Raw genomic sequence first — 27,169 nt, forward strand, 5'->3', positions numbered from 1 at the left:
TCGCCTCCCCGCCCCGGAGCCATGGTGCGCGGATCGTGCACGCCGCGCGCGGGACCCTGAGCTCCCGCCGCGCCGCGCGCCCCCCCCGCCCGGCCTCGCCGCCGCCCCTGCCCGCGGGCCATGCAGCTCGGGCCGGGAGCCCCTCGCCTCTGAGCTCCGCGCCGCCCGCTCCAGCCCGGCGCCGCGCCGCCCCGGGGAGCACCCGGCCGCCGCAGCTCCGCGTCCTCTCCCAGGCACGGCCCCGGGCGCTCCAGGATGGCCCCGCGCAAAGTTCGCAGGAAGCGAGAGATGCTGCCGCAGCAAGTTGGCTTCGTGTGCGCGGTGCTGGCCCTGGTGTGCTGCGCGACCGGCGTCCTTGGCAGCTTGGGTAGGTGCCGCCGCGGGCCGCCCCGGGAGTCGAGGGGCTCGGGCTGGGAAGCGGCCCCGCAGCTCCGAGAGGTCCCCCGTCCCGGCGGCCTGGCCCCGGGGTTCATCCAGTCCCGCCCCCCCCCCCCCCACCCGCGGCAGAGCGCGCCCGGGAGGGCCGGTAGCGAGCTGGGCGCCGTGGCGCCGGCTGCCCGGAGCTTCGCGCGGCCCCTGGGGCTCGGCTGCTGGAGAGCCGGGAGGCCGGGCCCTCGGTGCCAGAGGCGTCCCCAGGGGGCGCGGGGGCGCAGGGGCGCGGGGGCGCGAGTTCTGGCGGCCGGGCGCACCCCCCCCTCCCCGGGCCGCTGTCCAGTTCTGCGGAGCCGAGACGCCGGTGCTCCGCGTTTCGTGTCTCGAAAACCCAGATGCCGAGGCTGGGAACCCAGGCGCAGCCCTCCCCTCGCCCCTGCCGGAGCAGCGCCCTGGGTGTCCTGGCATCCGCCCCAAACCCTGAAGGCATCGCAGCGGCCCCCGGAGGTCGCGGCCTTGTTTCAGGAGCGCGTAACCCGTCCCAGTCCCCGCGCGGCAGAACTCGGGTGTCTGGAGCCGCAGTTCGCACCCTTCACCCAGCACCCTGGGGTTGGGAGCCACCTAGGGTGTGCACGGTCGAGGTGGACAGAGAGAGAAACTTAGGGGGAAAATCTGTTTGGGGGTGAAGTGGGGGATGTGAGCCCATGTGGGATCTTCAGAAGACGTTCACTTGGTTAACACTCTCATTTTTACTTGGATGGGGACCTTTTACTTCTTCTTTTTTTTTTTTTTTAATGAAAAATGCAATGGTTTAGCAACCTGGACATGGAGAAAAAGCAGGGGATGCCTTTCTGAACAGTTAGAGACAATCTAGAGAGGTTTACAGCAATAGGTAAAAATCAGGTGGAACTTGATGAAACTCAGGAAACTGCTTTTCAAAACCCCAACTTGTGATTTGAGGCTATAAGGTAAAAAAAAAAAAAAAAAAAGAATTGCACTTTGCAATAGAAACCCAGAAAGGTTATTTGGACATCTCAACCCAGTGCTTTGCAATTGGGCAAGTCAGTGTATTTTTTTTCCCCTCAGTTACATACCAGAAATAACAAAATGCTTAGAGACCCTTAGGTGTCAGCATTATACAAGAGGCATTATTACCCAGCAGAGGTAGACGGATACTTTGAAGGTCTTAAAGGGAGAATCCTTTGTATTTGCTCCATCTGGAATTACCTTTAGGAGTATAACTGTGTTTGGTCATGAGCCTCCACACCACTGATCTCCCTTGTTGCCCTGCAGCCCTTGGACTAGCAGAATTAGCATCACCTGGGAGCCTGGTAGTACAGACTCATGAGGCCCAGCCCAGACCAACCGAAACAGAATCTGCATTTTGGCAAAGTCCCCAGGTGATTTCTGTGCGTAGTCACGGAGGCTCTGGACCAGGCCCCATTGACCTTCTGCATCTTTCTGCTGACCTAATAGCCATTTGTAGCTCCCCTGGGGGCAGGAACACCTGAGCACGTGTTTACTGGACAAGAACTTCACGGTTACCTGTCTAAACACTCTTTGCACCTGTAAGGGGCAGAGCCCTGTCAGCCAAGGTCAGATCACAGGCTGATGCATCTGGGACTAGAAACAATGGAGCAGATCTAGAAAACAGATTACTGTGTGTTAAGCAGGTGTTATTGTGCCTCTAGTCATTGTATCACTCCCTACAGGTGGCTCTAAATAGTCCAACAGGGCTGTTGCTGGTGTTGCCAGATACAGACACGTAAGGTCATTGGAAGAACGCAATGAACGTAGGCACCAGCCTGACCTGATGGTGTTTGTGACTTATGTTCCAATACAGGACATAAAGCAGCGTCCGTCAGCAAACATGCTCTTCCAGACACATGGAAAAATAGAAAGCTGATGGCACCAGTGAATGGGACTCAGACAGCTAAGAACTGCACAGACCCTGGTAAGAGATCGATCTCCCCTTTGCCTCAAGGCATGTGGCCTGGAGGTGGTACCTCTGTGAACATTCTGGTAGGAGCTGAGGAAGGTGGTTTGATGAAGTGGGGAAGGGTGGCTGTAAGGCACGGAAGGTAACGTAAAGACATTCATCAGTAGTGCTGCTAAGCAACTCAGGCACTTTCTTTACTCTGCAATGGAAAAGGTCACATTGGAGAGTTTTAAAATTTCTTTTTTTGTTGTTCTCACGGTGCTCCTAAAGCCTCAGTGTTCCCCCGGCTGTCTTGATGTTGCTTGCCTGGGTGTCTTTGCCTGCTTTCCCTTTTGCTCATGGTATCCATCTGATGGTATGCTAGGGGCAGCCAGACCAGCTGCTCTGGTAGATGGCACTTCGGGATGACCCACCCACTGGGGTCACAACATGCCAGGCTGCTCTGCAGCACTGGGGTCCTTTGTCTGCGATGGGAGTTCCCAGGGTATACGGTGCCAGAGCCGGGGATGGATTCTGCTTGCTCCAGGGGGCAGTCTTGATGTTCCCCTTCAGGATTCTTTAGGGGGTCAGGGGCTGTAGGGACCCAGAGATGACCTCTTACCTATCCTGCCGTAGGCAGGTTCTGCCAAAATGGGTGAAGAAGGTTCTCGGAAGTGTGCCAGCAAGCGATGAGGCAAATGGAAGCTGCCCAGGCCTCAGGGAAGTCCTGGGCTTGAGCTGTGGCTTCAACACCAGGGGGTCTTTGTGGGAAGGATCCAGTGGGAGGAAGCATTCAAATGCCCATTGAGAACTTTGAGGTCTTACTGTAGATGGGCACCACTAGGCTCTTCCACCAAGGTTCTGGGCAAGTCACATCCTCTCTTTGCGTCTGCTTTCTAACCTGTGAAATGGACAGTATAGGACTCCCTGTTCTGGGGTGGTGGTTGGGGGAATCCGGTAAGAGCCTGTGTGGGCCGTGTGTACACGGGAATGGAAACTCAGGTTCGATGGCATTCTTCACCTGCTTTCATAGGCAGGTCTTATCTGCATCCTCCAGGTCAGGAGACCTAGGGAAAGGCAGGAGTTGCTCAAAGTCCTAATTCGGTGCATGGTGAAGCTGGAATGGGGACCTCGGCCCGTATGATTAAGATGTTTGGTTGGTTCTACGGGCACAGGGTCAAGGATGAGAAGCTCTGGACCTTATCTCAAAGCCTGTCTACTACACCATGACCCTCAACGGGCTCCGCCGCAAAGCCATGACCTTCAAAGGGCTCTCCCTCAAAGCCTGTCTACTAAACCATCACCCCCCTTCCCTCAGGATGCCCTTCTGAGAAGGCCAAGTGGGACATGGTGGGTAGGTGAGTACAGGCTTGCATAGGAAGCTCTGGGATTCCTTCTGAACTTGGACCATTCGTTCCTGAGAGATCCCTGGTGACCTGTAGGTGGTGGTGCCCACCCCATCATTGATCTCCCTCTGATAGCTCTCTTCATCACAAAAGGGGGAGGCATGGGCTGGACTCACGGGCCAACACGTATAAGGCCAGAGGCTAATGTTGGGGCCTGTGTCTTCCAAGGACCTGAGACACTAGGAGCAGCACCATCCTCGGGAGCTGGGGATGCTTTGTTGCTCTGGGTAAAGAACTGGGGTAGCACCTCCTTGGTTTCTGGCTTGCTGGTGCCCTCCTCTTGGGCAGGCTATGCCCTCTTCCTACAACTTCCATCACGTGTAGTCTGGCTACAGTGTCATAGGGTCTTGTTGAGTCTCGTGTGCCCCCGTGTTGTCCATGCATCTTCAGTGTACTGTCTTACCAAAAATTATCCTACTAACTGTGGAGTGGTCAGTCCTGTTTGGCAGGAAGGCCTGACCTAGGTCCCCCTTTCAGAGCCGGAGATGGAGGGACATTGGCAGTACCTTTAGCAAGAGTGAACACTGGGCTGTGCTTTTTTTTTTTTTTTTTTTTTTTTTTTTTAAAAAGATTATTCATTAGAGAGCATGAGAGAACACAAGCGGAGAGGGGCAGGGGGAGAGGGAGCAACAGATGCCCTGCTGAGCAGGGAGCCAGACTTGGGACTTGATCCCAGGACCCTGGGATCACACCCTGGGCTGGAGGCAGATGCTCCACCGCTGAGCCCCCAGGCACCTCGAATCCACACTTTTTAAGAGCTCCCAGATGAGTCCAAGATGAAGCTGGGGTTGATGCTCCCTGGGCTAGAGTTGTGCTGTCCAGTGTGGTTGGCATCACCAGGCAGCTTGTTGGGAATGCACAGTGTTGGGCACACCCCAGGCCTTCTGGGTCAGAATTTGGGTCCTAATGAGGTCCTGGGGCAATGCATGTGTGTACCACGGGCTGCTGAGCCCTAGGCTTGGACCCTGCCTGGTACTTTTCAGTAAGTACTTGAATGGTGAATGAAGGTGAAGACTTGGTGTAACATAGAGATTTTCCCGAGAACCAAAACAAAAAACAACAACAACAACAAAAAAACCTTCATTTTTGACCTCTGAGGCCTTGGGGCAGTCATTAATTTATCTTCCCCCCGAGATCTGTGCCTCTAGGACTTGGATCTTTATTTCATGGTTTGTGAAGAGCAAGCGCTATGAAAGAGAAGTGGGTCCCTCCAAGTGAAATGCATGAAATAAGGACGAGAGGCCATAACTTTGAGTCTTTGGGGGTTTGTCTGCCCCAACATGATCCCAAAGATGGAACGGCTTCGATGACAGCCTCCCCGCATGCTCACAGGCAGAGAGAGAATTGGAGCTCTCGTCTCCCTTCCCCTTGTTACAAGGGCGCGAATCCAATCACGGGGACCCCACCTTCATGCACCACCAAAACTAATTCCCTCCTGAAGGCTGTGCCTCCTGGTCCCACTGCCCCAGCAGCATGGGACTTCAACACAGGGGTTTGGGGGAGATGTGGACTTTGAGGAACCAAAGCATTTCCGCATGTCAGTAGCGGCGGACACCTGGAATGTGGGAAGACAGGTGAGGGAGGAGCTGGGCTTCTGCCACTGAGAAAGCCCCGGGGGCTTTGAGGACCATAAATAGCTGGTGTGGGAGGTCAGAGCTGGTGGCCAGCAGGTGCCGCGGCGGACGCATGGAGCATCTGGGGGGACCATGCTGCTTCCACCATCTTCCAACATGGGCTTGTCACGGACCCTTCCCACGGGCCTCCCCTGACCCTCCTGCCTACAGGAGCCTTCCTGTCACGCCATCACCGTTCTCTTGTTGTAGGTCTTTGCAGGCATGACTATGTGTCATTGTGCGGACTGTGATCTGCCTCCCAACAAGGGTATGAAAGGTGAGCGTCGTGTATGCTTCAGGTTCTCCTTCTGGGAGAGTGAAGGGGGTGATGCTTGCATCCACCTTTGATGGCTGTTAGAAATAAATGAGTTAATACCCATGAAGCACTTACACACATGCTCAGACGGGAGCTTCTGTTTTCATTAACTTTTTTCTTATCTGTTTGCCCCAGACGTGATACAATGTGAGTCATACATACTGGAAAACTCTTTGCTACTTGCATTTTAGGAGGACGGGTTAAGAAGTAAGCATCTTGCCAAACATTAGGGTGTTTTTTTCTTTTCCGGAAACACGTTTTGTTTTGTTTAGTATTTTGAGGATTTGGGATGTTGGAAGATGGCCTACCTTGCAGAATGTGCCTCTGAATCAAAAAACTGTTGGGTTTTTTTTTTTTTTTTTTTTTTTTTCCTCTTGACAATGAAGTGCTACTTTACAGGTTGGCTGTCAAGCTGAGGTGGGTCTGCCTCGCCCCTTCTCGTGCTGCCTTTCCCCCCACATTGGAGGCCAAACCAGTGGTCCTTCCTCCACGATGCCACATGTCTTCATTTGGGCTCCCAACATCCTGTGCCCATATTCAAAGAAATAGAAGGGAGCATTGTCCCCCTTCCCCCTACCCCATCGGTATTGGTGGGATTGAATTGTCATGTTTGGTTTTCTGCTTTTCACATGACTTTTGCAATGCCCATGGGCTGCGTGTCTGCCTTTGTTAAGGTTGGGGTGCCCGCCTGGCCAGATTCTGACGGGATCCCTCACTGGCTTGCGGACTGCCCTCATTTTGCTGCCTCCTCAACGTGGCCGGGAGGGAGAGTGAGTGAGAGCCAGCTCTCCGGGGTCCCTTCCTACAAGGCTCTGACTCTGTGGGACCCGAGCCCTGCCCTCGTGACCTGACCTAACCCACATCACCTCCCAAAGGCTCCTGAGGGGAGCAGGGCAGGCATTCCAGCCTGGGAGCAGGGATGGGGCAGAGAGAGAGCCAGCTGGCTTCTTGGGGCAGGTGTCACTGACCACTTTTTCTGTGAGTTGGGTTGTGTCCTCCTGCACATGTAAGTGAGGTCATACAGTATTCGACTGTTTGACTTATTTAGTACAATGCCTGCAAGGTCCAGCCACATTGTCCCAAAGTAGGATTCCCTCCTTTTTTTTGTGGCTGAATGGCATTCTGGTTTATATACCCCTTGTGTACCTGTCTACACAACTTTATCCATCCAGCCATGGATGGACACTTGGGTTGTTTCCATGTCTAGGCTCTTGTGAGTAGCACTGCTATGAACATGGGGGTGCAGATATCTCTTTGAGTCAGTGTTTTCATTTCCTTTGGATACATTCCCAGAAGTCGGCAGCCAGATTGTATGGTGGCTCTATTTTTAATTTTTTGAGGATCCTCCATAGTGGCCACACCAGTGTACATTCCCACCGACAGAGCACAGGCCCCCTTTCTCCACATCCTCGCAGATACTTGTTACCTCTTGTCTTCGGGATATGAGCCATTCTGACAGGTGTGAGGTGGTATCTCACTGTGGTTTTAATTTGCATTCCCCTGAGACTATGATGTTGAGTATCTGGTCATGGACTTGTTGGCCTTCTGTTTATCTTCTTTGCAGAAATGCCTATTCAGGTCCTTCACCATTTTTTTTTAATTGGATTAATTTTTGCTGTTGAGTTGTCCCGAGTTCTTTATGTACTTTGAATATTAACCCCTTATCAGCTCTATAGTTTGCAATTTTTTTTTTCTCCATCCTAGAGTTGTCTTTTCACTTTGTTGATGGTTTCTTTGGCTGTGTGGAAGCTGTTGAGTTTGATGTGGTCTCTTGTTTATGTTTGCTTTTGCTGCTTGTGTGGTTTAGATATTCTATCCAAAAAAATTGTTGCCAAGACCCATGTCTACGAGCTTTCCTTCTGTGTTTTCTTCTGGGAATTTCTCATGGTTTCAGGTCTTATCTTTTAAGTTTTTAATCCATTTTGAGTTGATTTTTGTGAGTGGTGTAAGATCCGGGTCCGGTTTTATCTGTTTACCTGTGAATATCCAATTACTGCAGCACTTACTAAAGTGCTCTTTTTATTGAAGACACTCTCTTCCTCACCAACTATTCTTGGCTCCTTTGGCAATGACTAGCTGACTGTATATATGCAGTTTACTTCTGAGTGCTTAATTCTGTTCCAAGGGTCAATTTGTTTCTGTGCAGTACCATACTGTTTTGGTGACTGTCACTTTATAGTTTAGCCTGAAATCAGGAAGCATGATGCCTTCTGCTTTATTCTTCTTCCTCAGGTTTTCTTTGGCTATTAAAAGTTTTTTTTTTCCCTTTATCCAAACTATTGGGGCCATCTGCTAGCACTCTCTCCTCCCTACTGGGCCATCTGCTACCCCCTGACTTCCAGATTCTCGGCTCTTGACGCCATGCGGCCCTCCAGCAATCCAGACAGCACCCACTCGGCTTCCTCTTGAACTCTGAGAAACGTTCCTCCCCGAGTTAAAAATGGAAATCATTAAGCATTGCCATGTGTTGCCTTGGGTAGGAGAGAGATAGTCCTTCAACTCAACAGAAAAGGTTTAAAAAAAATTTTTTTTTAATTAAACATTGCCCATTATTGAAGAGGACATTGCACATAGCATTTTACTAAAAAAGAAGAGAATGTGCTAGGACAGTTTTCAAAAGTTTCTCCTGAGAGGACAGTGGACGCCCCCTCGGGAAAGGAACAGAAGTCATCATGTGACTGAGAAGTGAGAATGCCCTCTGCCCCACAGATGTCCCCACCTGGACAGGACAGCACAGCCACTCCATTTCTGGGCCTGCAGCACCCTTTACTAATTCAGCATGGTGGCAGTGGCGGCACGGGGCTCCAGCCCTGGGTCTTTCTGTAATCACCTGAGGGAGGAATCAGATGCAGCGTGCATTCTGAGTGTCTACACGCTCTGTACCCTGCGGGGCTCTGAGGCTGGGAGGGACCCAGGGGCCTGTTGTCAGGGAGTGTGCAGCAGCAGAGGGAGTTGGGTTAGGGGGCACACATCACACAGAGCCACCCGTGGCTGTTCCCTGGGAGGGAAGGGCGCCCTCCCTGGAGATGACCTCTGACCCCAACCTCAAAGGATAAGGATGGCAGCAGCAGGATGTTCCAAGCAGGAGGCACAGTGTGTATGAAAATGCTGCCTGGGCGATCACAGCATTGCATCTGTACCTGGAGCTATGCTTGCTAGCAACCGCTGCTCCCTGGCTATCCGAGGGGATAGAGAGAACACCTCCTAAGATTACCACGCAGAACAATAAGTAATGAGGCTTTGGGGATTTAGCAGGAGTTGGTGCTCAGCTAGGGCTGAATCAGATTACTTTTTTTTTTAAACAGAAGGAGGGGGGCTGGGAAATGCACGGGGGCTGGTGGGGCGGGGAGAGCTTGGCAAACCGGTTCACAGTGGCCCTGTTGAGCTGCAGGTAGGACAGTACCTCAGTTCATGTCTGTGCTGGGCTCCATGACAGCTCAAGACAGATGGCGGAGATTCTTGCTAATGGAGATAGTTGCTAGTCTTTCCCCAGTGGCCTGTGAGCTCCTAGAGGGCAGGATTCTGTCCCTGCATCCCTGGCTCTCGGGCTGAGGCTGGAGTCGGCATCAATCGAGCCTGCAGCAAATAATGTCGGCCTGGACAGACCCCCTCAGTCTACCTGTCAGGAAGCTGTGCCCCACAAAAGTGGTTGCTGTCTCCTTGGCTGTCCCTTCCAGCCTGAGGCCCGGGGACAGATCAGGACAGGTAGCTAGGAGGGATTAAGGGGTAAGAATGTGGACTCTGGAGCCAAACTACCCATTTTCCAGGCCTGTATTTGTCTTTCCTAGTTTGGTGACCTTGAACTAGTTACTTTGCCCTTGCGTTCTAACCTCGGGGAAGCCACAGGCTTTGTTTTGTTCACTGATGTAGCCCAAGCTCTAAAACAGTGTGCGGTGGGTGTGTGGGCGTGTGTGTGTGTGTATGCGTGCATGTGCAGGAGGCCACCCAATACCATTAAACATGGTGTTAATCAGTGTAAACTGCTCACTGGAGTGCCTGGTGCAGAGCAAGTGCTATATGGATTTTTGCTGCTGAAATTATTTCTGAGACATAACTTGCATTGAGCTATAGCTGTACAGGATAAATTTTTAGAGCTAACCTCTGATGAAGGATTGAGGGTGAATTTTATAAACATAGCACTTGCTTTATTTCAACTTAAAAATGAACATCTGGGCTTAGGTTTGCTTGTTGTTAATTCTCTGAGGGCCGGAAGCTGTTGACTTTTGCGTGGCTGATGCCAAGAGGCTGCCCAACCCATGCAGGCTGCAGTGACTCTCCCGGAGTGAGTTCTAAATGTAGTCCCTCCTGTTGGTGATGCGGGATGTGCCCAACGAGGAATTTGGAGAACAGTCTGTGGTCTGGCTCCGATGCAACCTGTGAGGTTTCACGTAAGCCACTTTGCTGTGGGAGCCTGCGTGTCCTGCTTGTGAGATGGGCAGAAGGGTGATGCTCTTTATCCTACAAGCTTGTGAGGATTAGGGGCAAAGTGCTGTGCGAGTACTATTACCACTGTTCGCACAACAGTGGTGGATGCTTGGCCCTTTGAAGAATAGCCCTTCCTTGTGGAATGCAGAAAATCAGTCATGCAGGGCTTTTCAGGAAACCATAAAATCACAACCAGGGTTTGTTGAAAGCGTGGTGTTTGTCTCCGGTGAGGCAGTGGGCCTGTTGGGTAGGGTCTGGCTTGCACAGGTAGATGGGAGATCATTTTGATCATCCCCCACATACCAGCTCATGGGATGCTCTCATTGCTTTTTCCCATTTCATGCTGTAAGTGGTCTCACGTGGTCCAATTGTACACGCCAGCTTGAAGGACAAGCCTTTCCGCTGAGCTGATCTCACGCCACCTGGACCCTTACCTAAGCCGTGTTAAAATAATCACGTGTGTGCAAAATTAAGTAGGCCTCCTGAGGGCAGTGGCTCGGTGCTCGTGCAGGAAACCATCCTGTGCTCTAAGCTCTGCTTGCGGAGTGAGTGCTGACTGAGCAAGTCTGACTGCTAGGCCCGTGGGGAAATTAAAACCACCTAGGTGTGGACCCTGCCTCCAGGGAGCTTGCATTTCTAGTTTCGAGGATCTAAATCTGCAAAGCTAAGGCGCCATACGAGGGCGAGAGTGCTCCAATCCCAGTGTTGAGGACAGTGGGGGGACGGTCAGTCGGAGCATCTGGATCAGGAAGCCCCACGTCAAAGGGATCACAGAAGGTGGGTACGTTGGCCTTTGAAGGAGAACCATGGAGCTGACACATGGATCACACGTTCCCAGCGTTGTCTGCACCCCTGCCAGGAGGGTAGGTGCAATTCCCGTCATTGCTGCGATACCCGTTTTGCAAAAAATGTGAGTGGTGGGGACTTGGACTTGGCAGCCCGGCCCCAGAACCTGTGCTCTTTGGGGAAGGAAAGCGGAGGGTCCCTTGGCTGCGGGAGAGGAGGTGCCTGGTAAGTGTGGGGCACAAGGCACAGGGGCAGGTGTGGTTGGTGAGCCGTCCTGCTGGGAGCGTGTGTTGGACCAAGAGCCTTACGTACCCGAGGGCCTTTATAATCCTGTAAGCAAAGGGGGGGGGGGGGCACTGTTTCTGAGCAGCTCTGTGATTTAGGAAGATGACCCTGCTGGCAATACGGCAAGTTCGCTTCAACTGAGCTATGTGAAAAAGTTCTTAGCATTATGCTCGGTAAGCTTCTGGGGACCCTGAACAACAAAAAAAAGCACAGACCGAGAAGATAACTGGAAGTGTTGCTCCAGTGTGTAGGCAAGATGTAGGCAAAAGTTATAGTCCCAGGGTGGAGTCGAGGGATAGATTGGGAGGCAGGGTCTCCCGATCTCAGTGCGCCTGGATTCGCAAGCTGCAAGGTGGGAGTTAGCTCTGCTCTCGGGTGCAGATGGATGCTCCCTGGTCCCACCATTGTCCAGGACGGCGGCACAGGCAGTGTGCCCTTCCTTCTTAGATGTAGACGCCTCTCTGGGATCACTTGTCCAGCACAGCGATGGTTTCTGGCCTGGTTCTCATTATCCCTAAATACACACCTGAGCCTCCTGGGACATCGCATGTGGGCAGTGGTTGGGTGTTGGGACTGCAGAGAGAGCTGCTGTCCTCAGCGAACTCCCAGGTCACAAGGAGAAGGGTAGACTCATAATTGGCCCGGGTGACCTGGAATGACCGCCCATGATGCCCAGAGTGGCTGGAAGATCGCATGAAGCATTGGAGCCGCACTCTGACGCAAGTGGGTATTTGCTGGACAGATGGGAGTGTGCGACGTTCCTGGCGGTGGATGTGGTGATTGTAGGAACAAGGTGGGAGGAGGGAGCTGGGCCGGATCAGGGATGGGGGTGGCATTCTCTGTGGGCCTTAGGTTTGGGGCCTCGGGGACGTGGCAGGCCCTGCCAGCTGCATCATGCCAAGCCTGGGCTGCACCACTTTGGGGCCTGGACCCCCTCTGGCTCACATAGGGTTTTAGGAGTGGGGAAAGATCACTCTTACGTCCCTGGTAAGAGCTTACCTTTTTCACCCACATGCAAGGGCTCCGCGTACCCACTGGGCAGGATGCTAAAGGATGCCTGGGTGTGGCTAATGCCTTCCAGGAGCAGGGCTAAGGGCGGCATGGGTCACTGCTCTCCTCATACTCCTGCACGTTGTCCCAAATGCTGAGTGTTGGAACACCCAGTTTATTACACTTTTTGTATCAGCGTGGCTGCATCCCAATAGGACTTTGCAGGGGCTGTTACCACACGCAACACACTGGCATCGACACAAAACCCAAGGGAAGAGTTTATAAGACCTAGAACATGGTTCATACATATGAAAGTGAGGCTGTGAGGTCCTTTCTCTTGGGGAAACAGCCTCCACTCATTGCCTTATCCTGGTTCCCTTTCCTGTCTCTTTCCACCGTCTGATGTACGGGAAGGGGGCTGCTGAGCGCTGGACCTGCAAGAGAACACCCCCCCCCCCCCCCCCCCCCCCCCCGACCACTGACAGGCCTGTGCTGTGCTCCGGGTGCTGAGGGAGCCTCCTGGTGGAGGCCCCTGAGAGTGTGGCTGCAGTGCTGGGGCCTGTGGGCCGGCAGGGCAGACAGAGCCAGGGGCAGTCCCTGCACTGAGGGTTGGTCTGCAGCTTGGAGAAATCCCGTACCCAAAACAGGTGCAAGTGTCCCAGAGGCCACTTGCACCTGTGGGAGTGTTGATAAAGGCGATTCATGGAGTAGATGGAAATGACTTACAGACAAGATGAGGGGGGCTAAGTGGCTCTGGCCAAGTAGCTGAGCCTGCGCCAAGGAGGGCTGCAGGAAGGGCTGGGGATGGCCTGCCCCTCCCCTACTTGCCCCCCAGGTATCTGCAGATGGGGGTTGATGGGGGGCGCTCGCCTCCCCTTGGTGCCTCTTAAAGGAAATCTTGGCTCTCTTGCCAACCTCCTCAGGAAAGTGGGGGGAAATCCCATGCCCTGGGGTATTTGGATTTGAGGCAGCAGGCTGGAGAGGGAGAGACCCCATGCTGGTGGTGAGGGGACCGGCACTGGTTCTCACGTCTCTTCCCTCTCATTTCTGGGTGACTCTGCTGTGGGCTGCAGGGAAGCCAGGCCCTCACAGGAATTGCTTTGAAATCATTTAAACCAAGCTCGTTTTTCCTGACTTGGCAAAAATCCTGCTGTCGTGTGGTGTGGCTGTGGCTTGTGGGCTTTGGGTGACCCGAATGCATTAGCAGAAAGGAAGGAAAGGGGGCAGGGGTGTGCAGCCCACGTGTCCTGGGGGGTGTGGCTGCGTATTCTACAGCTCCCCACCCCCAGGCTCTCAGTGGATGCTCAGAATTGCACTATCCCTTCAGAAGGGGCCCGAGGGGGAGCCAGCGTGTCCTGAGCTCCAGCTCCTGCCTCCTTGAGCGCCCATGATCACCTTGGGGTCTCACTAGCCTGCGGGTGCAGGCGGAGGTCTGTCAGGCGGGCTGGGCTCTGGGGTTACCAGTGCTGCTTCCCTGCTTCCCTGGAAGCCCCACTTTGGGCAGTGAGAATGTGGAGAGGGCCCCACCCGGCTGTGGGTCCTAGCCCTGATGGGGAGCCATGTGGCCTCGGGCAGGTTTCTGGCCTCGCTGAGCCTCCACTTTCCCCGTCAGCACAATGGGCATCCAGGCCCTTCCCTGGCAGGAGTCTTGGCGGAAATAAGAGGCCACGGGCCTGTGGGCTGCTTTGCTAGGTGCTGGGAGTGCTGCGCAGCCCAGGGTTGGTGATGCAGAGCGCGCGCTCTCAGAGCTTGATCCTGCGGTACCCAAGCTGCTTCCAGGGGCCCCAGTCGCCAGGAGGCCTGCCCCCTTGCCATCGTCTGCTCAAGAAGGCTTCCGTGATGAGATGGGTCTGGGGGAGACCGCAAGGGGTGCCTCTGGGGAGCACAGACTGGGCTGCCCTTGCACGTTCAAGGTCCTGAAATGCTCCTTGGCAGAGAAGCCTTTGCTCCTGCGAGCATTCGTTCCGTTGTGGTAAAATGCACAGAACATAAAATCTACGACCTTAAGCATTTAAAAAGTTAACAGACCCAGTAGGTGGTGTTGCTAAGTGCGATGTCATGCAGCCATCATCACCATCCATCTCTAGAACTTTGTCTTCCCTGACTGAAACTCTGTACCTGTTAAACAATGACTCCTTGTTTCCTCTCTACCCCTCCCCTCTACGCTCTGACTCTGATTTGACTGCCCTGAGTGCTGTGTTGTAAACGCAATCAGGTGGCATCTTTTCTGTCATGACTGGCTTATTTCCCATAGCGTGACGTCCCGAGGGTTCACCTCTATTGTAGCATGCTCCAGAATTTCTCTTTAAGACAAATATTTCATTTGACGTGTGTGACCTATTTTGTTTATCCATTCATCTCATCGGTGGACGCTTGATTGTTTCCACCTTTTTTTTTAAGATTTTATTTATTTATTCATGAGACTCACAGAGAGAGAGGCAGAGACACAGGCAGAGGGAGAAGCAGGCTCCTGGAGGGGAGGCCCATGTGGGACTTGATCCTGGGGCTCCAGGATCACGCCCTGAGCCGAAGGCAGATGCTCCACTACTGGGCCCCCCAGGTGTCCCTGTTCCACCTTTTAACTATGGTCAGTAATTTTGCTGTGAATGTGGGTGTGCAAGTGTCTGAGCTTTACAGTCTTTAAACCTAGCATTTTCCAAATATCTGGGTTGGGTGGGTGTGGATGGAGAAGTGCCTAATGGTTCAGCCCAGTCCCCCAAACCTTGTATGTTTTACAGTTTAAGTGGAACTCTCAGGTCTGTAGCAGGATGTTCAATCCTGGCTGTGCTTTAGATCTACCTAAGGAGCTTAAAAAATAAATGTACCCATGCCTGGTCTCCACCCTGAGCCGCTCAGGCTCCTGCCCTGGAGTTCCTGCCACGGGTCTGCAGGGCACAGGGTGGTGAGAATGGTGTGCCTAGGAGCAAGGGGTGATCTTGGGGTTAGCAGCTTCTCGGCCTGAGGCTCCCAGACATTGACCCGTGTCTGTCGTCTACCTCTGCTGGGCAGGCCAGAGAAGGTCCCATTCACAAGGAGCAAATCCAGTCACCCACACTTGCATGAAGTCACCCACGATGCTGCCGGGTGTGCTCCAGTGTGCGCTTGGCCTGGCCACGGAATGCAGAGCTAAATGCACATTGGGTGGGGCACGTCTGGTGTTAAGGTTTTGTTTACAAAGGGCACCAGAGCATCACACTCAGATACTCCTCATCCAGGAAGATCACCATCAATTCTCCTTGTTGCTTGGAGATGGAAAGATGGCCTTGGTGTGATTAGCCAGACGGCCCAGGCTGCTGAACGCTGCCCCTCCCTGAGACTGTGATTTGTCTCTGAGTTACGTGACCTCAGGAGCTACTCCTGTTCAGTGGCCTGCTGTCCCTCTGTAATTTCCAGGGTCTGCCAGTCTTACTTTGGTCTGATATGCAGTAATGCGGAGGAAAGACTTAAAGACATTTACATTATTATTTTTTAAACATATTACGGGTGTGGGAACACAAGCCACAAGTCCATTTTTTATTCCAGGTTCGATCTTTGGGGCTGCTCTCTTTTGGGGCTGGCTCTGGTTTCCAGGAATGTAGGATGCTGGGGTTTGCCTGAGAGGGTTTGTGGAGGCTCAGCTGTTCACTCACCTCTCTTTCTGGTCTAGAACTGTCTAGGAGCAGTACCTTTGGATGCAATCCTGTGTCTTAATTTGGAGTATCCGGCCGTGTTTTTCTGGTGATAGTTGGCAGACAAGATAAAAAGCAGTTCATAGACTTACCAGAAATTCCTTGTCACTCCATTTCAAGTGATCGTCCTTTGGAGTTGAGCTAATCCTTGAGGCCAGATGTCTCTCCCCCCCCCCCCCCCAGCTCCCTCTTGGCCTCTCACACTGATTGGGCTTCTCCACTCCTACATTCCTTGGCTCTGGGCTGGGGGTCTGCTGGGCTCTCTGCTCACTCCTGTATTGACCCATTTGTTCGTTTATCCAAGACACTCAAGAACCTCTGATGTGGGAATCACTTTGGCAAGTGTAGACAAATAAAACAGAGCTCACCCTAATACAGTGCAGGAGGGAGGAGGAAACATGAATCCAAATATCAGCAGGTTGTCATGAGGAAAGGAACTCTTTTTCTGCCAAGGAGAAAAAACAAAAACAACACAAAACCGAAAAAAAATCATAAAACCTCTGAAGCCAAATGTGAACCTAGCTCTCCATAAACCCATTCAGTGATGGAGTTCACTGCTTAAATACGTACTCAGTGCAGAACAGCCTGGGTCCGAAGGCTGATGCTACTTCCCAGGATCCTAAGTTTTTATCCAACAGGGAAGGTCCACTGTGAACTGCCAATAGTGGAAGTGTTCTCTGGGGCTTGAGGGGTGCTCACCTTTACACATGTTTAGCGGCTTGGGATCAGAGAAGCGACAGGTGTTTCCTTGTGGGTCTTCAAGGAGGAACTGGCCCTGAGAGCATTGGCAGCCTTTGACCCCATGGATGGAGGGACCATAGGGATGGACGCAGGGTTCGAGGTAGGGCTTTCTGTAACAGCTTGTGTGTCTGCACTTATCTGCCGCTCAGCCTTCCTGAATTGGTGGGGATGTGCCTTGCATTCTGGGGTGTTCAGTCCATTGACCTCAGATGTGGACGTGTGACCTGATTTTGCCACAGACATGTGAGCACACGTGGCTTAGACCATGTCTGAGTGGAAGTGTTAAAGCCGTGTGTGTTTCTTCTACCTCTTGTTCTTTACCCCCTCTTTCCCATGAGGATGGAGTGTCCTGGATGGGACTCATCCTTCTGCTTGGATTCTAGAATATGAACACACGAGAAGCCAACCCCCTGCCACTAATATGCAATTCGAGTAAGAACAATGTGCGTGTTGTATGCTGCTGGGATCCTGGGGGTTGTTAGCGACGGCACCATGACCAACATGAAGGCTGATGATATGGGGTCAGCAGAAGAATAGTGTGGTTTGCTGAGGAGCAGTTTAACTGGAGGGGGTGCTGGGGGAAGAGAGATCGTCTCCGGTCAGAGGACAGCTAGGAGGCTGGGGCTTCTTATAAGGTAGTGGGACAAGGACCAATCCGGTGAGGTCCATGCTTTGGGGAGATGATGCAGCCTCAGGGCAGAGGAGGGGACTGGTTCTGGGGGATGATTAATGCTGTTTTGAGTGCCCTTATGAGGAGAGGAGGGCCGTGGAGAGACGGCCCAGTTTCAGAGCCTAGATGGTGGTTGCGGGGAGGTGGCAGCTGCCTGAAGGTGAGTGAGGGCGGGGCAGGAGTGGGCTCTTGCCAGGCAAGAAAACTGGGCTGACATGGTATGTGCCCTCTGGCCGGCTTGCCCAGGACCCCCTGCAGTCTGTTTCCAGAGCGTCACAGTGAGGTATCTAGTGGGACAGGCCAGGCGTTGGGTGCACTTGAGGTTCTCTCCTGGCTTTGAGATGTCTTCGTATCTTGCTGCTGCCCCAACGTTGTGCAGACAGTAGGTGAAGTTTCGATATGCAGAAAGAGTGCTGGGGGACGGGGTCTCATCAGGGTGCACGGTGCCCCAGGGCAAGCCAATAAGTGCCCTGCTCCCCTCGTTGGCTCATGAATCCTCCATTCAGCAAAGCGAAGAGTGCAGATTCCAGAAGCTGGACTGCCTGGGTGTGAAACCCGGCTCTGCAGCTCCCTGGCAGTGACCTTAGGCAAGTTACTCATTAATGCTCGGTGCCTCGGTTTCCCCATCCATAGAATGGTGCTGATGACCCCAAGGGGAGTAGTCTTGGTGAGCAGTGCATTACCAGAAGAAAAGCCCTAGGAGCAGGATTTGATTCACAGCCAGGGCCATTGCAGCGGTTGGCACCAAGCACCTGCTATGCAGGGTGCTGGGTATAGAGCAGTGAACAGGGAAGTCCCTGCCCTCATGGAGTTTGCTCTCTTGCAGAGGGCAGAAAATAAATTTGTGAGTAAGTAGATGTATAATGCGAGGTGACAAATATCACGAGGAAAAAAGAAATTAGGATAAGTAGGTCGTGACCAGGATGGGTTTGAGGACCTAAGACCCCAGGGAAGGCCTCTTGAAGGCGAATCCTGCGTGTGGTGAGGGGACAGCCCATGGGGCCCTCTGCCAGAGGAGACCAAGTACTAGGAGCTGTGCTTCTGGCCAAGGGAACAGGAAGTGCAAAGGGCCTACAGAGGCTGTTTCCTGGGCAGCAAGGCTATTGTGGCTGGAGCAGAGGGTGCTCGCTAACGATTTCTTTTAGAGAAATCGAAGCTTTCTGCCTTCTGTTCCTACTTGAGATTTTAGAGCAAACGGGATAGAAAGTCACGCAGGAGTATGAAGGCCTGTTGTTCTCAAACCTTACACTGTTTTTGGAGCTTCTCTTTTTCCGTCTATGAAACGGTTGGCAGGTCCTCCCTGCCTCTCTGGATGGTTGTGAGGAACACACGGGGCCCCGTGTCCTCTGTCCCTGCAGACAGGAGGTGCTCAGTAAACACTCCTTATGGGAGAGTGAGATCTGAGGGCAAGGGTGGACATCCGTCTCGGATATCACACATTGGGCTGAAATCTGAGGTCACGGGGGATCATCGTTGTAACCATCTACTTAGAAAAATTAAAAGGGTTTTATGTTTAAGCTCTTGCACTCTTGCTCATATTGTGGTAATGGCTGCATGCAGAGGTTATTCCACTGGGGAAAGAGGAAAATGAGTGTGACATCGTAAAGTGGCGTTGAGCTAGGGCTGTGGTTTTCAGCTTTAGTTGCTCCTTACAGTCACCTGGGGAGATTTAAAGAGCTGACGCTGAGGCCAGACCCCAGACAGCTGAAGTCCGAATCTCTGGGTATGGACCTAGCCTGCAGTGGTTTTTTAAGGCTCCCCCAGGGATTCGAATGTGCGGCCACTATTAAAAACTACTGAGGTAGGGGCCCCTGGGTGGCTCAGCGGTTGAGCATCTGCCTTTGGCTCAGGACATGACCCCGAGGTCCTGGGATCAAGTCCCTAATCGGGCTCCCTGTAGGGAGCCTTCTTCTCCCTCTGCCTCTGTCTCTGCCTCTCTCTGTGTCTCTCAGGAATAAATAAATAAAATCTTAAAAAAAAAAAAAAAAAAAAAAAACAAAACTATTAAGCTGAGTTGGGTGGGGATGTGGCCTCCCAGGCTCTGGAAGATTCCACAGGGAGACTCTAGGAGTGGGGGCTGTGGTTTGGGACTGGAGTCGGGGGTGGTGTTAGAATAAGAGTGAGTTCAAGAGTCAGGGTCCCACCAATGTGCTTCCTGTGCAATCCCCGACTGCCGGTGTGGCCCATTTATGTGGCTGATCATCACTTTGTGTTTAACCTTCTAAAAATTTGATAAAAGATGAGAATGCTTTACAGTGGGCTCTATGCTTCCTAAAAAATGTACAGGCTCCTCAGTAGGTTCCAATATCAATCTCCCAATTTCTTCCTCCTTGGGAGCCAGCATGGGGACGGGAACTATGGTCCATTCGGTGTCCCACACAGGCTCCTTCTGCCTCTCTTGTGCTGCAATGCCTCAGGTCTTCTGAGGAGACACAGGCACCGGGTCTCAGTGTATCACTGTGGCATGAGACCTCACTGATGGCAGAAGGCAGACTTGGGACACCAAAGCTTCAAGGTAAACTAGCAGCCAAGAAGGGTGATTTGTCTCACTGGGTAATGAGATCCTCATTGCTTACCTTGTTTCCTTTATTGCTTTGGCTGCCAGGAAATTTAAAAGTGTTTTATACTCACATATCTTGGATTCCCTTAGCATTTGTTTTTGTTTTTTTGTTTTTATAAAGAAAGACATGATCTATTTGGTCTTCACTGTTACTTCTGCATCCTGTTACTTGGCTTCCAGCCTTTCACTCTGATCTCCAGCCTTTCTTGGAAATTGTTGGGTCATAAAAATATTTTTGTCTTTGTTTTTTTTTCTAAGAAATTGATAACACAAGACAAATTTTATTTTGTGATGTAGACTATATATACCAGACAGGATGCAAAGAACTAGACTAACCTATTAAAAGTATCACAACTGTGAAAATTATTATAAAGAGGAGGAAATAGATTTCATCCAACCTAATTTTCTCCGAAAGTAACATGGTTTTCTAGTGAAAACAGCATTTGGTTCTTGCACGTAGCTTTTCTTTCATTACACTCATTCTCTTTTTGTTTGTTTAGTTGAAATAGAGTTGACATCCAATGTTAATTGATGTTTAGGTGTACAGAAAGTACTTTTAAAGAAAATGCTGCCAGTGTTGACCTTTTAGGGCATCACCCTGGTTCCTGATACCTGACAGGAGAAGAGTTACTCTCATTAAGCTTAAAGGAGTTGTGGGTGTTAGAGCTTTTTTTGTGACCTAGCATGGGGCACCAAATGGAGTCAGGAAGGCACCTCAGCAGCTGTTTTTGGGCAGGGTTTAACCTCCTTTGAACCGCTGTTTCCTTACTTAGGACGTGCAGATCCTCCTAGCTTTGCAGGCTCACCGTGTGGATCAGATGAGCCAAGGTGCACACAGTGGCTGGCAAGGTCCTCGGCACTTCAGAGCTCTAATAGGATAGCATTTTTAGGACGGTTCTTGCTCTGAGTCAGGGGCAGCAGACTGTTACTGTAAAGGGGCCAGACTATAAATATTTTTGGATTTGCTGTCACAGTGTCTGTGGCAGCTGCTCAGCTCCGCCTTTCTAGGGGGAATTGCCAAGGATGGTGTGTAGCTGTGTTGCAATAAAACTTTATTAACTCTGCTTGGCCCCCTCCCCCCACCCTTGCCGGCTCTCTGACCCCCAGCCTGGGTCACAGCATTAGTAGGTGCTTTCCTGATTCCCAGGCTCAGGGACCCAGCACAGGACACAAGAGAACTGGAGACTGTTCAGGCACTAGTTTTCTGTGGTCCATCACTTAGTTTTCTGGGTTCACGTTTTCTCCAAGATTGATGCTGAGGCAAAGTTTCATCCAGGGAGCTTGAAAGCGGGCTCAGCATGCCCGTGTATTTTGTCTGGGCCTCATCTGCTCCATGTGAGGAGAATCCTTCAGAAGCCTGGCATTCGAAGGCCTCCTCCTGGTAGTTTGGAATCCGGGGCCACCGAAGTGTGAAGCCAGGCCCTGTGAATGTAGGGTGGCGATTACTGAGAATGTCAGAAGTCACAGCCTAGGCTCAGGAAGGAGCCCAAACTCTGCACAGAGTTAGACCATTCACTGTGGCTTCTGACTGGAGTTCCCAGCCCTCAGAGGGGGCAGCAAGTTGCGCTGCAGGCCCTGGAAGGCTCATAAAATGAACCATTACAAAATCAGAGGTAAAGAGGAAGGATATCCCCAGTGCCGAGTATGAAGGCTGATGGAGTGACTGCTGTGACTCTCCTGCTTGCCAGTTCTCAATGCACTAAATAATAAAAGTGACAGAGTTGAGCCCCGAGCGGGTATAAGAAACAGTGCAGACAGATTCCTTGTACCATTTGCCTTGTTTTCCCCACTGGAGATATTTTGAGAAACTCTAGTGGGCATTATGGCCAGGATACTCACATGGACACAGGACGCGGGGTGTTTCCCTCCCTGCCAGGATCCCTCATGTGGCTGCAGGGCACTTAAAATACAAGCTTTTGTTGAATGTGGAGGTGGTCCAGTAGGGAGCTTCCCGCAGAGTGGTTCCCTTGTGTTAATGACCATGCAGCTGAGCAGATGTCTGAGCAGACAGGATCATTTAGGGCCCATCATGGAGGGAAGGTGCCTCTCGGGGTGATGCATGTATGAAGTTGGCTGCCAGCTCCCGGAGGCGCTGGACCCCGTTGAAGTCTGTGCGTCTGGAAGACGACAGGGAGTAGTGGCTGGTGCGTGGATCCCACCCGTTCCATCACCTGCAGCTCAGCTGGTTGCGGGAGCTCAAGGAGGCGGATGGGAGCACTCCTGAGCTCTGCCGAGAGCCTCATACAACCAGGTTATAAGGACAGCAAGTGGCGCATACCGTTCTGCCCCATGTCTCACCTTCAGAAAGCAGAATGAAGTCCTGGGCCTCTTTTTGGGTGTTCTGAGCACAACTTGCAGGAAGGGTTGGCTCAAGGGAGAATAGGTAACACGGAACAGTCAGCATTCAGTTACCCGGTAGTCAGGGCCAGACGGCCACCGTCCACCCAGGCCAGGAGCCAACGTGAGACCATCCAGGGATGATGAGGCCTGGGCAGCATCCCTAGGGACACAGGATACTGGCTTCTCTCCCTGGTCACTGGGGATGACCTCCAGGATCTCTTTAACTTTTCCACTCATCCCAAAGGCCATGGAGATTATCGGTGAGCATCCACTTCCAACACCCAGTGCACCAGTTACAGGGTCACTAAATTACCAGAGGGCCCGACTCATGATGCAGATTAGCAGAGCCCCTGGTGTCCATGGGAAACAGGCAGCTGAAGGGTTTGGGAACTTTGCCAATGACCCTGTTCCCTTAGGGCCCCTCTGGTAGGAACTCGGGTTCCAGCAGCTGACCTCCCCCAGGACTTAGCTGCAGTGACACATGCCCACATACCCCTCGTGCCACCCATGGAAAGCTCAGGACGTATTGCAGGTGTCCTGCAAGTGGTTAGAGCTGCCAGCTGGGCTCTGGAATCCGGTCTCCAACACGTATGCACTATGGGTTTGTTGTTGTTGTTGTTGTTTTAACTGTTCTATTGCCCTGTCCATGAAATGGGGTAACAGGACCTGTCTCAGAGGGTTGCTGTTGGGATTCAGTAAATGTTAGTTGCTCATATTAAGTGGGGGAAAAAGAAACATGTCTCAGCTTTCTTCTGCCCCCATGGGTATGAGCAAGACAGGAGTCCTTTGGAGTTCTTGCTGGATGCTCCTTCTCCTCCTGGAAAGTTCCAGGCTTGCATTTAGTTGGAGGTTGGGGTAAGAAGGGCAGGGGTGAGAGAAGTGGGGAAGGCAACTCAGGGGAGCCCCTGCTGTTTGGTCAGCTGTGTTGCAGGTGGCTGTGGGTAATAGCCCTGACCCCGTATGGAAGTGGAGGCTCTAGAGGGAGGAGGGACCTTGAACCCTGAGCCAAGAGTGAGATGAGCTGTGAACAAGTGCAGGAGGCAATCTGAGCCTGAATGGATGTTCGACCTAATAAGAGGAGATATTTAGGGTATAGATAAGCTATACCCCAAAGAGGAGATATTTAGCTCGAGACACACTAGACAAGTAGGAGTTACCCTCTTTGAGAGTGATAGAGGAAGAGGGGTGGCAGGTTTCAAGGCCCAGGGCAGGGAAGAGTGTGGTTACAGCAACACAGCTGAGTTTGCCAAGTTTGGAGTCCAGTGGTGGGGGCGGAGGTGCAGTGAGCAGGACCTTACAGGGCTAGGGGGGGTGAATTTGGACCCAGATGGAGGGCCCTCCCCTTCTAGGACTTTCCATTGTGACTTGCACACATCCTGATTTCAGAAATGGTGTCAGATGTGCGGTAGCTTCATTTTGCTGATGAGACGAAGCCAGGATGTGACATAGTTGGGAAGCCGGGGAGCTGCCCTAAGACTCATTCATTTCCTGGGCCTCCTTTCTCTGTCTGCCGAGGAAGAGGTGTAGCTGGGGTCTGAGGTGCATTCCAGCACAGCGAGAGTGTGTTGGACTTGCAAGGGGACTTACATGGTGGTCAGACCAAGGTCCCTGCTGGACTGGAGGCTGCCTGTTAGACAACAGTGAGGTCTACCCTTAGGGACGCCATCGGCTGTCTGTGAAAGTCAGTCCTACTGTAGTCTCTTCACGCTCTGCTGAAACCAGACCATAGACTGGGAAATTCGTTTCTCAGAGCTGCAGAGGCTGGAAGTCCAGGACCAGGGGCCAGCACAGTTGGGTTCTGGTGGAGGTCGTCTCCTGGGAAGACTGAGGACCTTTCATTGTGTCCTCACATGGCAGAAAGAGGACGAGACAGTGTTCTGGAGACCTTTCTTTTATTTTTTTTTTTTAAGATTTATTTATCTATTTATTTTTATGATAGACACAGAGAGAGAGAGAGAGAGAGAGGCAGAGAGAGAGAGAGACACAGGAGGAGGGAGAAGCAGGCTCCATGCTGGGAGCCCGACGTGGGACTCGATCCCGGGACTCCAGGATCACACCCTGGGCCAAAGGCAGGTGCCAAACCGCTGAGCCACCCAGGGATCCCCTGGAGACCCTTCTGTAGGGGTGAGGGTCTCCCTTGTGCAGGCTCCCCCCTCGTGACCTAATCTTCTGGAGGTCCTACCTGCTGATAACATCGCATTGGGGGGTAATATTTCCACCCCCCAGCACAATGTGCTGGGCGCGGGGGCTGAACGTTTAGTCCATGGTGGTCCTGTTGGTTGAGACTGTGATGTTGCAGAGCTTGGGAAATTCCAAATCAGAATCCTCAAAATTCTTATTAGGATTTCCTGCTGGTGCTTTTGAGACAACTTGGGAGAGTGACTTCAGTTTAGCAGAGGGAATTTTTAAAAACTTGGTCTTTGAGTAAATAATATATGATTCAAATTCAAAGAGGACAAAAGAGGATATAATAAAAATTCTCCCTCTCAGCTCCATCCCGAGGTGACCCAAATCTCTCCCCAAAAGGGACCCCATTCCCAGGCCTCGCCGTGTGTATCCCAGAACCTGGGACTGAGTCAGCTCCTCAGGTCTCACACGGCGAGAGGTGGAGGAGATACGCTGCTCTGTGCACATCCTTGCTGGCAGGCCAACCCCGGTCATCAGGAAATCAGCCTTTCTTCCTATGACATTCTGTTGTATGATGGGTGGTGACCTGTGTGATTGGCTCCCCACAACATGTCCCCCACGCAGGTTGTTGAAGCAGAAGGAGGAAGCAGTGTTGTGATGAGCATCTGCTGGGTGGAGCCCCTGGGCCGGAGGGTACGTGGATGTGTGATCTTGGTAAATGATGCTACGTGGACCCCGTGGAGCTCCACGCCAGCCCACAACCTCTGCCCCACAAGCCAAAGTGGAACATGCCTCCATGTCATCAGACCGCGGTTGCCAGTCTACAGAGAGTCCTGGTCTCTCCATGGAGTTTTTATTTCTGTTTCACTCCTGTGTGAGGTTGAGCACCGGTTCCCGTTTGCTCTGCCTGTGTCTCCCTCTTGCTTGCCATGGCCGGGGTCTTTCCTGTGCAGACTCCGTGTCCGGAGCACCCTCCCAAATGAGGTTCCTGCCCTTATCAGGGGTTCTCCGGGAGCCCTCCTGCACACTCCTTGGGCTGTGTTGTCAGAAAGGAAATTGTCACCATTGGGTTCCCTAAAAATAAGCCTTGAGAACCTCAAGATGAAGGGCCTGGCCCAGCACAGAGGGGAGAGGGGTCTTGAGCACTGGGTTTCTGAGGGCACCGCAACCCTATAGCAGGACATAGCCCCAATTCCACCTGTCCTGCCTGCGTCTCCCACAGGACAACTGGCCCGGGAGGGAGCTCACTCTGATGCGATGGCATAGCGTGGGCATTGCCCAGTCACTGGTTATGAGAAAACAAGCTAAATCACCTGCTTGTTTTGCATGTGCCTGCCAGCGGGCTTGGTTCTAGGGATCTGGCTGTCGGGGATGCAAGGCCAGGTCTCACGCCTTAGCGAGTCCGCTGCCCCTGGCGGACCCGCCAGGGATCACATTCTGCATTATCCCGACCTTCACCACCTTCAGATTATTCATTTATCCGTCATCTCTTAGCACATCTGCAGTGAGGCAGCTGCCTTTGCAGTTTGGGGTCCCGACGGCCACGTGCCTGCCCTGGCCCACACCCTGGCGGGGAGCAACAGGCATAAGAAAGAAGCGAAGCCTACAAAGCAAAGCTGGGATAGAATGTCTCACACTTGGTGTGCACACACGTCCCCTGGGGCGCCTTATGGAAATGCATGTCCTGATTTAGCGGGGCTGCGGTGGGGCCTGGGGTTCTACATTTCTCACAAGCTCCCTGGGGCTGCCACGGCTTCTGGTCGCCAGGCCACACTTGGAGTAGCAGGGCCGTGGGAGGCAGTAGCGGCAATTGGTGGGGGGAGAGCACAGTAAGGGGACACCGCCCTCAAATGGTGTTGGGGATGGGCAGCTGGAACATCCTACAGACTGGTGAGTCGTGGCCTCCCTGAGAACATGGTATGTGAGCATCTGTGAGGAGGAGGTGAGGAACAGGCTTGCAGACCCTGAGGGGGCAGCCAGCACGTGGGCTGCAGTGGGGCGTGCAGGGTCTGCAGAGCAGCATGGAGGTGGTCGGCATGGCTGGGGCTCGGTCGTGGGCAATAGGGGAGGGAGTCATGGGTGTGGGGGGGGCAGGCAGATGGGACCTGGTCCTTCTGCGCCATGGAGGCGTGTGTGGGCACTTGGTTGGGCAGTTGACAGCAGCCCACTGGGGATCCTCACGTGGCTCAGGTGGGAGCTGAGGCTGCGGAGATTGGACGGCTTGTTGGCTGCCAGTCCTGGGTCCTGGGCCTTGGACTGCGGGCTCCACACCGGGAAATCTGACCTCCAGTTCCCGAGGGAATCGCTCTGCCGTATAAAACACCCTGGAGCCAGGCCCAGGCCGGGAAGGGGTGCGGGGCCGAGCAGGGGGGGAAATTCAGGTTTGCTGGGCCCCGGAGCACTGCCTGCCTCAGGTTCAGGGGCATCTGGCCAGGCTCCAGCCCCACGCCCATGCCTTGAGGACCTGCTTCCATTCTCCAGCGGAGGCCTCCCGGAGAGGTGGGGAATGACCCTGGCCACGCATGCCATTGCCAAGGGCAATGTTCTGAGTGTGGCTTGCAGGAAGGCTTTGTACTTGGGGTTCGTGTCAGTGCCCCAGCTCTCCCGTCCCTGACTGGAGTCATGGGTACACTCACAGGTGGGAGACAGGACGGCTGCCCCACACTGTCTACCTGCGTCCCCTGCAGGGAGTGCAGATGGAAGCACAGGGCTCGGAGGGCCTCAGTGGGTCCCTCCCCTGCCTGCCCTTTTCAGCATCAGGCTGAGCCAGCCTCTGTGCCCCTAACAGGCTCCGTAGAGCATCACAAGGTAGTGAAGTTTTATGGTCACAACACAGGCCCTGAAGCCAGAACAGCCGGACGTGTACTCCAGACCATTGCTTACTAGCCATGTGACGTTGGCGGAGCTGTTTGACCTCTGTGTGTCTTCATTCCTCCAACGGAGATGTGGAGA

General features: G+C 52.9%; 1 protein-coding gene across 2 annotated transcripts in view; it reads left to right on the plus strand.

The window, feature by feature from the left end:
* Positions 1–212: 212 nt before the first annotated feature.
* Positions 213–27,169, plus strand: part of SLC24A4 (solute carrier family 24 member 4) — a 168,391-nt gene continuing 141,434 nt past the window's right edge. The window contains exons 1-2 of one of the 2 annotated variants that reach the window (XM_038544121.1): positions 213–367; positions 2,216–2,326. In XM_038544121.1, coding sequence (XP_038400049.1) covers positions 256–367; positions 2,216–2,326 — 223 coding nt within the window. In that variant the 5' untranslated portion in view covers positions 213–255. The remainder of the gene's footprint in view (positions 368–2,215; positions 2,327–27,169) is intronic. The other variant, XM_038544120.1, reaches the window with a different exon arrangement.

The sequence above is a fragment of the Canis lupus genome, chromosome 8 (assembly GCF_011100685.1).
Source record: "Canis lupus familiaris isolate Mischka breed German Shepherd chromosome 8, alternate assembly UU_Cfam_GSD_1.0, whole genome shotgun sequence".
Lineage (NCBI taxonomy): Eukaryota > Metazoa > Chordata > Mammalia > Carnivora > Canidae > Canis > Canis lupus.